This window comes from Alosa alosa, chromosome 5 (genome assembly GCF_017589495.1).
Source record: "Alosa alosa isolate M-15738 ecotype Scorff River chromosome 5, AALO_Geno_1.1, whole genome shotgun sequence".
NCBI classification, from domain to species: Eukaryota; Metazoa; Chordata; class Actinopteri; order Clupeiformes; family Clupeidae; genus Alosa; species Alosa alosa.
In genome coordinates this window covers 17,666,028-17,681,027 of record NC_063193.1, presented here as the reverse complement: position 1 = coordinate 17,681,027, position 15,000 = coordinate 17,666,028, and the positions used below count along the sequence as shown (strand labels likewise).

The following is a 15,000-nucleotide window of genomic DNA, read 5'->3' as shown; positions in this document are numbered from 1 at the left end:
TGTGTGCGTCGTGTGTGTGTGTGCATGTGTGTGTGTCTGAGACCCCAAATAAGGACATGCCTGAGTGTGTGTGTGGAGACACGCCTGTGTGTGTGTGTGTGTGTCCTGCTGAGTGTGTGTGTGTCTGCTGTCAGCATAGGTGGGCCTGTGTGTGTGTGAGCTGCTGACAAGCGGTAGCCGAGTCCTGTCGAGGTCTGATGGCCGCAGTGTGATTTCCCAGCGCAGGAATTCACTCTCATTAGAGAGCCGTCATTAGAGACGCCCCGCTACTCTACAGCACTGCCTCTCTCTCTTCCTCTGCTCCTTCTCAAGTCTCATCTCTCTCTTCTTCTTCTTCTTCTTCTTTTTTTTTTTTCATCATAGACCTCTTTTGGGGTTTCTCTCGTGTCGCGCCTTCCTCCTCAAGTGAAAGTTCTTTTTCTTTCCTCTTCCAGTATATTCCTCCCAACTCACTTCTCTTCCACCCTCACTTTCTTTCTCTCCCTCTACCCTTTCTTCTCCTCCTCTTGCCTTCCTGCTACCCCTCCTTATCCTCACCACTCACTCTACACCCCCAGCAGTCTCTCTTTTGTCTCCCTCTGTCTGATGGAGTGATTTATACATTTCCTGCCTTGCACATCAAAGCACGTCCTCGTCCAGACTGGACTTGGCACAGCGAGGGCCTGGTTGTATTGATGACGGGGACCTGGCACTCGATCTGCTACAAGGTGACTGGAAGGTCGTCCCAAGGTCACTTCCGCGCAGGCTTTTGTCTCTCAAGAAAGCTTTGGAATTGCTTCAGGGAGGGAACAGGGAGATTTTTGGCAGCAGCAGGTTATGCGTGCCAGTATCTACAGTTTGTGATTTAGGTGGAAAGTTGTTGATTTTTGAACAACACGTGCTTGGACTTGGGTTACAAAAATGATACAACTTGGTATGTGAGGACAAGTGCACCACCACCATATAGCTAGTTGTCTGTGCAGGGATGCACCATGTGTTGATCATGTCATGAATAAATATGTAGAGCCACTGAGGAGGTCAGCACAGTCCACTTTAACAGCAGCATTTGTCTTGTTTAAAGGTTGCATCAGCAATAGCGGGATATGTTACTTCTGTTGATGTTCATACAAAACAGAGAGCTATAGCTCGCTACTCCCTCCCCCTCCCTCCCGTGCAATTGAAACTCTCCTAAACGGGCATCTCGTTGGTTATTGATTGGAACACTTTATTTTGCCTTTGAGTGGTTGCCAACACTTGTTGGTAGCAATTGTTTTTGTGTACAGATCTCGGAGCCTAGGCTGCCCACAGAGACGTGTTTTTTTTGACGTCCTGCTTATGGGGGAGGCATCTAGCGGATCGTTAGGAAAGATTAGATGAATGTGATAATTTATGTTTGGGCCTTTTTTGGGCCTGAAATCGCTGATACAACTTTTAAGGGTGAGAGACTGTAGAACTAAAAGACCATAGTGGGTACACGCGTAAAGTGAGTGAAGAGTGGGTGCTTATAACAAGTAATGAAACTCACTCACTCACTCACTCACTCACTCACTCACTCACTCACTCACTCACTCACTCACTCACTCACTCACTCACTCACTCACTCACTCACTCACTCACTCACTCACTCACTCACTCACTCACTCACTCACTCACTCACTCACTCACTCACTCACTCACTCACTCACTCACTCACTCACTCACTCACTCACTCACTCACTCACTCACTCACTCACTCACTCACTCACTCACTCACTCACTCACTCACTCACTCACTCACTCACTCACTCACTCACTCACTCACTCACTCACTCACTCACTCACTCACTCACTCACTCACTCACTCACTCACTCACTCACTCACTCACTCACTCACTCACTCACTCACTCACTCACTCACTCACTCACTCACTCACTCACTCACTCACTCACTCACTCACTCACTCACTCACTCACTCACTCACTCACTCACTCACTCACTCACTCACTCACTCACTCACTCACTCACTCACTCACTCACTCACTCACTCACTCACTCACTCACTCACTCACTCACTCACTCACTCACTCACTCACTCACTCACTCACTCACTCACTCACTCACTCACTCACTCACTCACTCACTCACTCACTCACTCACTCACTCACTCACTCACTCACTCACTCACTCACTCACTCACTCACTCACTCACTCACTCACTCACTCACTCACTCACTCACTCACTCACTCACTCACTCACTCACTCACTCACTCACTCACTCACTCACTCACTCACTCACTCACTCACTCACTCACTCACTCACTCACTCACTCACTCACTCACTCACTCACTCACTCACTCACTCACTCACTCACTCACTCACTCACTCACTCACTCACTCACTCACTCACTCACTCACTCACTCACTCACTCACTCACTCACTCACTCACTCACTCACTCACTCACTCACTCACTCACTCACTCACTCACTCACTCACTCACTCACTCACTCACTCACTCACTCACTCACTCACTCACTCACACATGCCTGTTCATATAAGTGTTATTATGGCTTATAAATACATTTAAAGACTTCATGAATGCATTTCTAATGATTTATTAATATCAGTCTAGTAGAAAATGCTTGACAGTTTTCCCCTCCTTGCTGCATTTTGTTGTGAGCTAGATTGTTGGTGTTTTTTGGTCTCTGTGTCTGTAAAGCACTTTGAGACAATGGCCATTGTTAATGGAACAACATAAATAAATAGAAATGAAAATTGGAGTTGAATTGAAGGTCACAATAAGGTCAGTGTTTTGGGTGGATTTTTCTTTGTGGTGCAGAAAGAGTTGGCGCAGTAGGGGTGTTACTGGGGAAAGGTTGCGTAATTGATGTGTGATTAGTACTGTTATGATGGGATGTAAATTCTTGTATTGTGTATTTGAGATGGTGTGCCAAATATGCCGGGTTTTCTCTCTCTGTGTGTGTGTGTGTGTGTGTGTGTGTGTGTGTGTGTGTTTGTGTGTGTGTGAGAGAGAGAGATAGTGACTAATGACTAATTTATCCTACATTTTTGATAGGGTCGTCTCTTTTAAATGTGTGAACAGATGAGTATATGAGAGAGAGAGAGACTTTGTTTGGATTATGGATGTGTGTGTGTGTCTGATGGTGTGTTGATGAGCTTTAATCATGATAGATTCATGTGTTTGTTTGCAGATCCTGGATGAGATCTCTGAGCACGGCATTCGCATCTACCAACTTCCTGACGCAGACTCGGACGAGGATGAGGAGTTCAAGGAGCAGACACGTGTTCTCAAGGTGTGTATGTGTGTGTGCATGTCTGCGGTATGTGTTTGTGCGTGTACGTGCATTTGGTGTAAACTTGGGTGAGTGTTGTAATGTGTTTACTGTTGTGTTGGTTGCAGTCAGAGATAAAATGAGTGAGTGATTAATCACTTTCTCTCCATCTCAACAGCGATCCTTACTCCTTACTCTGCGGTCACTCACTCACTCACTCACTCACTCACACACTCTCTCTCTCTCCATTCTCACCGACTCCCTCCATCTGTCTTCTACACTCCTGCACTATTCTATGCTTTCATTTGGCTCTTCTGTCCATTTTTCCCCTTTTTACCTGTCATCTCTTCCTCCCGCTTTATCCTTAACACTGTCCTTATTTCTCTCTTGCTATGGCTTTATCTGTTTTCTCTCTTATTCTCTCTCTCTCTGTCCATTTGTTTGTTTCTCTCTTCCTGCCTTATCCCCCCATCTCTTGTAATCTCACATCTCTCTTTATCTCTCTATCAATTTAAATTCATTGACATTATAATTAATTCAGTTTATTGGCATAATTCTCTCATGATGAAAACAGATACATCTCTTTAAACCAACAAAAATATGTATTAAAATTAATAAACAAATGGATTAAAAAAAAACATGTTGATAATTAAATGGTCAAATGTCTTTCTCTCTCTGTATCTGTTCTCCCTGCCTTTGTTCTGCAGGCCAGTATTCCATTTGCAGTGATTGGCTCCAACCAGCTGATCGAGGTGAAGGGGAAGAAGATCCGCGGCCGTCTGTACCCGTGGGGTGTGGTCGAGGTGGAGAACCCTGAACACAACGACTTCCTCAAGCTGCGTACCATGCTGGTGTAAGACACACACACTCACACTCACAAGCAGATGAACTTATAAACATTTTAAAATAATATGTTTGCAATGCATGCATACTTTTTTCTAGTTTCCGTGCACAATGAACAAATGTCACCTCAAATACAAGTCGACCCTTGTGACAGACTTAATTGATCACCGCCTGTAGTGATGTTTGCGCTTAAACGAGACTCGTGTTATTTAATATTACTCAGGATAAGATTGTAAATACTTGTAAATACTGCCCTCTAGTGGATATATCACATATCACAGGCACTAACTTTGACGTCTTTCTCTCTCTCTCTCTCTCTCTCTCTCTCTCTCTCTCTCTCTCTCTCTGTGTGTGTGTGTGTGTGTGTGTGTGTGTGTGTGTGTGTGTGTGTGTGTGTGTGTGCGCAGAACACATATGCAAGACCTTCAGGAGGTGACCCAGGACCTCCACTATGAGAACTTCCGCTCTGAGAGGCTCAAGAGAGCTGGCAGGTATGCCTGATGCCCCCTTTCAACTTTCTTCACCTCCCATAATAACTCATGCACTCTAAAACCTTAAAGGAGCTATATGTAATAATTACATCAAATGTTTAAAATGATTACCAGCAACAAGGACAGGACCTGTAATCTCTCTCGTTCTCTCTCCTGTGCAAACAAATTGTGTATGTGAAAATATAAATAGCCTGCTGTCAGGCAGTTAATGGGCTACAGTGCAGTGAAGATTTGGGAAGTTATGGTAGACCAACCTGGAGTGAATACACACACAGGGGAATTCTCTCTCTACTCGTAGGCTAAGTAGCCTGATGGTGGCCGTACACCTGCAGGTACCACTAGCTTTGATAAACTGAAATAACTTGGTTTAAGGCTAGATATGCCCTTTGCTAATCTGGCAACCAGGCTTTTAGTATACCAGTCTGGCTATGATTGGGTAGTAGGCAATAGGTAGTATCAAAAATAAACAGAAATCAATTTTGAAATGGTGGATATACTGGTGATGGCATTATTACCAATGAAGTCAGCATTTCAATTTAACATATTTCCTCAATCTCCGATGACATATGATGGTCCCTTTATGATTAATTACAGGAAATTTGTAAACTGCCAGGACCTACCTCCCCTCCTGCCAATCTCACTCTTGGAGTGGAGGAATGTTGCCTCCGGGGTAAAAGGTTAGAGGGAGCAGTGTTCCAGAGCACTGTCCCAGAAGGCTGATCCTGATCCACTTTGTCTGGCTAAAGCTCACACGTGTGTGTGTGTGTGTGTGTGTGACATTACAGAGCTGTGGAAGAGGAAGGAATGGACAAAGATCAGATCCTGCTGGAGAAAGAGGCTGAGGTAAGGACTCTCTCTTTCTCTTTCTCAGACACACACACGCGCACGCGCACACACCATTGAACTGTACCCTGTGAACTTGACAGGTAGGTAATAAATGCCTTGGAGTCCCCCTTTTGCCCCAGTAGGGCTGTTTTTCTTCCCCCATTGTGTGTGTGTGTGTGTGTGTGTGTGTGTGTGTGTGTGTACTGGGTGGGCCTATAGCTCCTAAGGGTGTAATGGGCCATAAAACCAGGCCGGTTGGTAAACATGAATGTCTGCACAGGATATGACATCAGCTTCCAGTATGCCTGGCCTTTTTAAAATGGTGGGAATGTCCCGTGTGATGTATGGAAAACATACAGTGCCTGTGTGTTTGTGTGTGTGTCCTACATCAGGCAGTGTGTCCTCACACAAGGTCAATCTGACCTGTGGAATTTTAAAATGTTGCTGATTGTTCTGCATTGTTTGCATTAAACAGATGGACCAATACACAATGACAGGGTGTAGTTTTCATAGGGCAAATGTGTGTGTGTGTGTGTGTGTGTGTGTGTGTGTATGTAGAGGTTACAACAATTGTAATAATCTTTTCATTATAGGTCTTTATAATGCCAAATAACCTGCAACCTTCTTTCACTACTACAGTGTATAAATTATCTTTAGGTGTGTGTGTGTGTGTGTGTGTGTGTGTGTGTTGTGTGTTTTCATGGGTGCATAAACGTCCTAATTAAAGTCCCTTTTGTATAGACCTGTAAATCAGCTTGGCCCTGAAATACCACTGCAGATCAACACTGTTTTGGAATCCATTTATGCTCCTAGAATACAGTAACTTGTGCCTGTGTTTGTGTTAAGTTAATCAATTTTTATCTCCATGGAACCATTCCTGTAAATATCCTAATGTTTCTGATGTAAACTGTCTCCTCATCTCTCTTTCACTCTTTTCTTCTGTCTTCTACTCTCCCTTTCCTCTTCTTCCCCCATCTCTCTCTCTCTCCCCCACCCTCCCTTCCTCCCTTTCTCTCTCTCTCTCTCTTTCTCTCTCTGTCTCTAGTTGAGGCGAATGCAGCAGATGATCGCTCAGATGCAGGCCCAGATGAAGATGAAGCCTGGAGATGACTGAGACCTGAAGACGGGGGCGGTGTGTGCGTGTGCCTGCGTGTGTGTGTGTGCGTGTGCCTGTGTGTGTGTGTGTGTGTGTGTGGTGTCGTCCATCTGTAACTCTCCCGCACACTGCCCCCTCAGTCCACAACGGTGAGCTGAAGTTTTTGTGATTTTGAAAAGGAAATGCGGCAATATCATCAGAAATACCATCATTTACAAGTGTTTACATAATCATTTTAATTGAAATAATAATTGTGTCCCTCAAACTTAAGAACCCTCCATTTGCGCCATATAACAAAATAGGCTTCATACAACATCCTTGGGCATCTTCAGGTATAATGCTTAGAGTCCGTGCTCTATGACTATCTCCCTTCTTTGGCCATTACAAGCATTGAAGGAAAAAGTCAAATTTGAAAAGCCTGATGCATCCCCTAGTCACATCCACACGTCTTATTTCAATGTCAACAAGGAGAAAATGACTGTAGCATGACTCCTTTAAACTGTCCAATCCATAGAAGTAGAGTGGAGTTGGATGGACGCTTGCAGTATTCATTCTCAACTATAATTCTGTCTTCCAATCCTCTCATCTCAACAGACCCGCCCTATTTTGATTGACAAGTGATCTGTCACACCTGGACTCCGCCCACATGGATCTTTTCACCAACCACAAGACACCAGCAAGGAACATAATAGCCAGAATTGGCAAAGTGCTAGACAATCCTACGATACACTTCACATCACACATCCATACACACATCACACACAAGTACACTACAATTACATGACCTCATTGTTCTACTAACTTTAACAAAATTAACAAAGAAATATTTTTTCTACTATGCATCATGCATAACATGTGCATACATACACACACACACACACACACACACACACATATATACAAACTTACACACACACACACACACACATATACAAACTTACACAAACGTACACACTCACCCTAACGTTGTACAGGGTTGGTTACTTACATATCTTAATTGTGATTTTTTTTGTTTTTTAAATACGCACCAGCACTAGTGGTAAACTCAAGATTAGAACCATCTTGTCAGTTACCACTATGTTTTGTCTGTAATACTGTAACAGATATTGATTTATGAAACATTGTTGTCAGCAGGTATCCAGTGATATGCCTTTAATGTAATTAACATGTCACAGCATGGCATCTTAATCGGTACGAGTGAGCAGAAGACTAGAGGATGCAGGATGGAAGGGAAGCTAAAGTGTTGAAATGTGTCAACGTTTACACAGTTGCTTGTGTCATTGAAGAAAAGCTGATTTTTCCACTAGTTCTCTATGTGTCTGCTCGAGAAATGTGTCCAAGGCTGTCCTCCTTCAGAGAGCGTGTGTGTGTGTGTGTGTGTGTGTGTGTGTCTGTCTGTCAGGGAGAGAGAGGGGGGAAGTAGAGGTCTAGTGGTACGTCTCAGCCCCAGCACCTTTGTCTAGACGCAGCAGACATGGAACACTGCCTATGGTGCCTTGCATCGGACACTGGCAAGTCAACACCGCCATCTTGTGGCTTGTAGTGGAACTTACTGCTAAATATGTATTCAGTGATTACTGCCTGTAGTCTCACCAGTGTCCCTTTATTTTATCAGGTTATATTCGATCTGGGAGAGAAATGTATGGGTCATGTAATAAGTGCACAGTGAGATCACTGTTTCAATTTCCTGATTGACAAAATGACTAATTTTGGGTATTGGCACTGTCATTACTTAAGGTTTGTTGTTAAAAGGTAGATTTTGAGAATCAGACTTTAAGAATTAGATCATCAGAAAGATATTTATTCAGTGACAGTTTCTTGGAATGGAATAATTCATCTCATTTATCTGAGATGATGGCTTCATCCTTCATCTCAGATAAATGCCCTTTAAGCACAACTACTTACAAGTTCAAGGTTTGTCAGCATAGCGCCACTATTATATATATATATATATATATATATATATATACACACACACAGCACAGAGAGAGAGAGAGAGAACAACAGATCATAGGCCACTCATCCTTCTGATCTGCTTGGCTCCATCACTGCACTCCTTGTGTGCATTGAGGTCAAACTCTATGGGACGACTCATCATCAGTAGACCTACTAAGAAGCCCTGATAGCAGCAGATATGGCCCTCATCAGGGGTCTGCCCACTCAGACAAGCTCCCTGGCTAACTGTGACTCAGCTCCTAAGAAACTGCTGAGTCGTTAAAAGCCACGAGGGAGGGCAACCTTTTAAAAAAAAAAAAAAGTCTGGATCGTCATCACATGATCAATCAGGAGAGAGCTATCAGTGTATTGCCAAATGCTTCCCATGGCAATGATTGGCACAGATTCAGCAATTGATCATGCAGTGGAGAGTAATCAGCCTTCCAACAGGGGAGGTTGTGTGTGTGTGTGTGTGTGTTGTGTATACATGTGTGTGAGATCAGATTTGTTGGATGATTGATCACACAACTTCTGTGGTGATTGTTTCAACTGCAGGGATATTTCAGCACATTCAGAGCAAAAACACTAATTCGTTTTGTCTTGTTTTTAATTTCCCACTGTTTCTCTCAAAAAGCCTTAACTTGGTTCCTGTCGACCATCTATCAGCATCTGATTTTTATTTTTTAATTCATTTGATTTTTGTTTTTATCACTGTATTCTTTCCCATAGAGTTAAGTTGTTGTGTTTGCATTTTGCATGTGGTTTATTGAAATCTGCAGTGAACGCCAAAATCAGTGGTTGTCTTCTGCAGATGGGGGTGTTGAGTTGTTTTATATTTGGATGATGAACTGCATGGTTTGGCTTGCTGTTTTGGGATTAATGCTGACAAAAGTGCTCTGTGATCATGGTTGAGTCAATGCTACTGTAGTTCTATTTCACCCTTGTATTCAGTTCTTTTTTTGTACTCAGTTTCGACTCACTCTAAGAAAATAAATATTGTCAACAAGCTTGGAACAATCTGACTTGTTTTACTCACTGTTGTGCCCACAATATTATGGACATCACACTCGCTCTCTCTCTCTGTCTCTCTCTCTCTCTCATTCTCTCACTCACATCTGGCTGGAATTCAACGGCAAAAGCAAACACAGGTGTCCAAAATGAACACACAAGCATGCACATTCTCGCGTTCTCCTTGCCATCACAGTTGCTCGCGGGCTGAAATGCATCTCTGCTCGTGATCATTGCAGAACGGAGGAAATTGGGCTGCATGAGGAGGGCGTTGCGTAACGGAAACGAGGCCGCATGGAATCAGCACAAACTCAGCCTGTCCTCCGGCGTAGAATGCTGATGATCCGATGGGCCGTGAGGTCACGGCAAAAATAACATTCAGAAATCGTCCTTCCAGCACCGGGCCCCCGAATCTGCAAACTGGAGTGATCGGGCTAGGTATGATTGGCTGTTAGAATCAACAGGGCGGGGTTAGCATTGTTGTCGCAACGCCCTCTCCTCCCAAGTAGGAATCCTAAGCAGAAACCGACTGCCTTCACCGGAGAGCCGGAGCACGGGCGCTACCTAGCCTGCGAGATGAGTACCAATATCCGATACAAGAACCGCTTTATCAAACCGGGTAATCACTTGAATAGGAATATTGTAGATACGTATTCGTGTGTTTGTGCATATCAGACTATTAAATTGTTCCTGTCTCTCTAACTGTGTGCCGGATGCGACGCGTTGGGTATGGCTCGGGCTCCTGACACCTGCTCCTCGCGACCTGCTGCGATGCGATGCTTGTCTGGCCGATAGAAGACAGTGAGGTAAACACACACACACACACACCAGACACAACGAATCTAAAACTTTAATACGTTGTTCACGCACCTGGCTTGATATTCTAATAGCAGGATGCTGTAATAATGTCGCCTAAGATTCTGACAATGATGTTTGCATTTTACGTCTATGGGCTAGCCTGTTATTTACCGGTTACTGCACGTAAAACGCGCCGGTGAATTCGCACCTCTGGTCTACATCATGTTCATACATCGTTGCTTTGGGGACATATTGGAGACGTTGCGTTGGAGCGCTTGGCATGAGAGGAATCGAGTGTCTAGGCTTGATGCGCGCTGACGCTCGCGAGCTGTTCCACACTCTACGCCTGCCTGGCGCTCAGTTGCGCATAAACGCGTTGTGCTTTAATAGCTCCTTCTCCAGAATCACGGATTTGATCTGTGTTGTACTACCACACTCATGCAATAGGCACGAGGTGTGGGTGTCTGTGCTGTCGGGGAAACGGGGCTGAAGAACCTAGAGCCGTTTCCCTGGAGATTCCATGGTTACAAGCACAGCTTCTCACATGAATTCATCTCTGCACTATGGCGAGCAGATCAGTATATCAGAACATATAGAGGATGGGTGGCTTTGACAGTAAAGAGGTTATAGATTAAAATTCTGTTGGCTTTGGATGCAGGGAAGATGTGCCACAGGCAAACTATTCTCTCTCATTCCCACAGACATCTGATCTCCATTTTATTTGCTCATATCTAGTGTAGCTGGAGTGGGCGTTTTAGGTCACACACTGACATTTCTCTCGTTTCTCTCACTCCCTCCATCTATTTATTTCCCTCTCACTATCTCACACACATTCCAAAACTGACTTGCTTGTTTGCTCTCCCCCAATCTTACACACACACACACACAAACAGGACACATACTGATGGTCAAGTGCACACACATTGTATTTAGTACCCACACACCCCCATCCCCCATTAAAGTCCACCCACCCACCTGATTGATCTATCTTGCCCCCCCCACACACACACACACACACAGATGTAGGATCTCTCTTTCTCTCTCACTCTCTCTCATTCACTCACTCACTCATACAAACACACTGAGCTGCATTTAAATGAGTTGGGGGTTTCGCTAAAGGTCCTTCAGCTGAAGTATTTTACCTGTGTTTAGAGATCTGTGTGTGTGTGTGTGTGTGTGTGAGAGAGAGAGAGGTAGATAGAGATAATCAGAACACTGTGCGTGCGTGCGTGCGTGCATGCGTGCGTGTGTGTGTGTGAGAAAGAGACACAGGGAGAGAGATACCTCATTTCAAATGTTTCTGCTCTGCTGGCTATCCTCAGGCACCCTAAAGCAGTTACATAACACTACAAACATGTACGCAATGTGAGGGATTCCGTGAGTGTGAGTTCACTGAGGGAGTGCAGATGGCTGGCAGGTGTTGATGAAGCTGTTTGACCACTTACATGTGAACTAGGTTTTGAGGTGTGGATTCCTCTGGCAGTAGAGATTCAAGGAGACTCCCTTTTGCTCTACCTGTTTGTCTTGGATTTTTACTTTCTCTCGCTCATTAAGCCAACCATCTCTCTCTTTCTCTCTCTCTCTCTCTCTCTCTCTCTCTCTCTCTCTTTCTCTCTCCCTTACACACACACAAATACACAGGGTTGCACTAGAGTTTAGGCCCTGGTATTGTCTCAGTCCTTGTGCTCAGAGATGCAGGGTATCCCTGAAATCTTAGCACCAGGCACCACTGTTGCAGCACCACTGTAAGCAGCTGGGAATGTGAATCTGGCCATTACCCTCGTCAGCTTGGGCAGTTGGGTTTCAATCTTGCCGTTCGTCTTCACAATGCCCTGTGGCATCATGGCAAGTCGTCTCTCTCACTGGCATTCAGCTCTGATTTGGTAATGGGGTGGAAAGACTGGGCACTCTTCCGATGCCATCCCGTAAAGGGCACGCCACTCAAGCAGTGTATGTGTGTGTGTGTGTGTGTGTGTGCATGTGTGTGAGTGCAGTATCTGTATGCATGCATATGTGAGCGTATATCTTGTATGTCTTGTGTTATTGAGTGGGTCTGGATGCATTTGCATGTGTAATGGTGCTATGAAACTGTGTGTTGCTGCATTCAGATCTACGTGTAAGACCGGAGGTTATGCGGATGTTAAACGGTTGGGCGTATATCTGAACAACATAAACGGTCATTTGGAAGTCCGAATTTAGCCGGCTGTTCTCGTGTCTGAACGAAGCGAAGAACATGCAGAGATTCTGTTCATGTGCGTGTTCAACCACGTTCAGCCTGGTCAACCACACGGAGATTCTGTTCATGTCCGTGTGTGTCGTTCACACATGTCAGTATAAGGTCCGCAGGTTAGCATCATATCTGAATCCCGAAAGGGTCGGACCTCTGTTTGACAAAGCTCTGCATATACTCCGGAGGTTATATCTGAAAGCAGCTTATGTGTGTATGTGTGTGGGTGTAATGCTATAGCTGTGCACCATCATAGTCTATAAAGTGTGACCAAAAAGCCTCAGTTGAAAAGGTCAAACTAATGATAGTCAGCATATCTCTGTATTTCCTGTGTGTGTGTGTGTTTAAGATTTCAACCTGTGCTTATGTGTGAATGACTTTACTGATGATGACATAAGCTTGTCTATATGTGTATGTTCATCTTTGTTTGTGTGTGTTTATTGTCGGCCTGGTAGAACTTTGTAATGTGTGTAATTACTCATTCTGAGAATGTCCGAATGCTCATATGATTCTTACATACAATCTTTTGTGTGTGTGTGTGTTTGTGTATGCATGCATGCATGCGTGTATCTCTCTCTCTGTGTGTGTGTGTGTGTGTGTGTGTGTGGTGTGCATGCATGCGTGTGTGTGTGTGTGTACATGTAGGTGTGCATGTGTGAAAGTGCATGTGTGTGTGTGTGTGTGTGTGTGTGTGTGTGTGTGTGTGTGTGTGTGTGTGTGTTTTTCAGCGTTTATGTGCACGTTTCAGAAACTCTTGAGAGTGATTGTTGTGAGTGAAGTGTGTGAGTGATTGTGGTTCATTTTACTCTATGAGTCAGCATCACCTATAGTTCTGTTTGACTGTCAGAGCCTGACTAACTGCAGTGACTTAAGCTGCCAGACATTTGAAGATCGGGTCTCTGTTTCATCAGTCTCATCATTCATTTGCTAGCTTATCAGATAGACCCGTTAAACCAAACTCTACTCTGTCAGCAAGCATAGTGAATATCACTCACCAGTGATTGGCTTCAGGGCTGGTCCTCTCCCCCAAAGAGCCTCATCCATCTGTTTCCTGAGTAAACGCCCTTATCACCTGACCATTTCAGCACGACCACTTTCTGGATGAAATTGAATCAATGGAGTATTTTAGGCCTACTGTAGTCATTTTTGTGAACAGTATTGACAGGATGGTAGCTATAATAGTTCTGTCAGATCGGCACTTTCAGGTCTGTGAGTAAGAATGCTGTAGCCTCTGAACTGAGCGCTGCTCTCCCCTGTCTGTGTCACACTCACAGTTTCAACTGTCTCAAACATGCCCTTTAGCTGGTACCATCACACCAGTGGGATTAGGATGTGCAATGAATGTTCTGAAGAATTTGCGTCCACACACACATAGACACACTCAAACACATAGACACACTCAAACACATAGACACACTCAAACACAGACACACTCAAACACTCACACACACACACACACACACACACACACACACACACACACACACACACATTCCAGTTCTGTCAGTTTCACGGCTCCAGCGAGTGAAGGGTGTTCACTGAATGTCCCCTCACCCAGAGGCCACCATTACAGCATCACAGAGATTGCTGGCTAGCTATTGCTAGTGGCTAGTGAGGTTCTCACAGCCATGAACCAGCTGGCTCCTGTTACCCTACCTCAGCATCACAGCAGAGGCTACACCGCATGCAGGTTCAGTTGACTTTGGTCACTGGAGCTTTAAGCAAATGTCATTGCTTCTGTTTGTGGTTATGTGTGTCATTTTTAGCCAGACTTGTAGATGGTGCTGGCTTCCTTTCACTGAAATTCACATGCAGTAATGATATGAAGCTGGTATCACTATGTAATGGAGATCTTGTGTGTATGTTTGTGTGTCTCTCTGTATTTTTTGTTTATGTGTATTTATGTTTTCTTTTTCTGGAAGGTCGAGTGTGTGTGTGTGTGTGTGTGTGTGTCTGTGTGTCTGTGTGTCTGAGCCCACATTTGTGGGTGTAGAGCCCCAGGTGGTGTGAGTTTGTGTGTGTGGGTGTGTGTGTGTGTGTGCATGTGTGTGTGTGTGTGTGTGAGTGACTGGCAGCTGGGCAGTGTGTGTGCGCGAGAGGGAGACTATTGTGTCTCTGCAGGACATCTGTTCCATTCAACAAAACCTCCATCTCCATTTTCCTCCCCCTCTCCTCTCTTCTCTCTTCTCTTCCCTTCTCCCCCTCTAGCCCATCTTTTGCTTCCAGATCTTTTTTTTCCTGTTTGGTTTTGTGAGAGACTGAAAAAAGACATTTCTGTTTGCCTGTGATGAAGATATGAACCCGCAGTATTGAGCACTAGGCAGTGTTGTAGTGTATATATAATGTATATGATATGTGTAATATAACATATAGTAAGTGTATATATCATGAACATGAATGATGTTGAACAAATGACACATTATGGAGAAGTAGGATTGGCAGCAAATATAGCTTACGAGGGTAGGATGTTTTTTACTTTGTTTTTCATTGCATGGTAACAGGTCAACTAACACACACACACACA

General features: G+C 44.4%; 2 protein-coding genes across 3 annotated transcripts in view; both read left to right on the top strand.

The window, feature by feature from the left end:
• zgc:63587 (uncharacterized protein LOC393431 homolog) overlaps window positions 1-8,459 on the top strand; it is a 29,054-nt gene extending 20,595 nt beyond the window's left edge. For both annotated transcript variants that reach the window (XM_048244239.1, XM_048244238.1), the window contains exons 8-13: window positions 3,173-3,274; window positions 3,961-4,106; window positions 4,504-4,587; window positions 5,373-5,430; window positions 6,458-6,657; window positions 7,103-8,459. In XM_048244239.1, the coding sequence (XP_048100196.1) occupies window positions 3,173-3,274; window positions 3,961-4,106; window positions 4,504-4,587; window positions 5,373-5,430; window positions 6,458-6,526 (459 nt within the window). In that variant the 3' untranslated portion in view covers window positions 6,527-6,657; window positions 7,103-8,459. The remainder of the gene's footprint in view (window positions 1-3,172; window positions 3,275-3,960; window positions 4,107-4,503; window positions 4,588-5,372; window positions 5,431-6,457; window positions 6,658-7,102) is intronic.
• A 1,313-nt stretch (window positions 8,460-9,772) lies between these two features.
• septin5a (septin 5a) overlaps window positions 9,773-15,000 on the top strand; it is a 15,691-nt gene continuing 10,463 nt past the window's right edge. Inside the window, exons 1-2 of the mRNA XM_048244235.1 lie at window positions 9,773-10,070; window positions 10,247-10,257. Of these exons, the coding sequence (XP_048100192.1) occupies window positions 10,028-10,070; window positions 10,247-10,257 (54 nt within the window). The 5' untranslated portion in view covers window positions 9,773-10,027. The remainder of the gene's footprint in view (window positions 10,071-10,246; window positions 10,258-15,000) is intronic.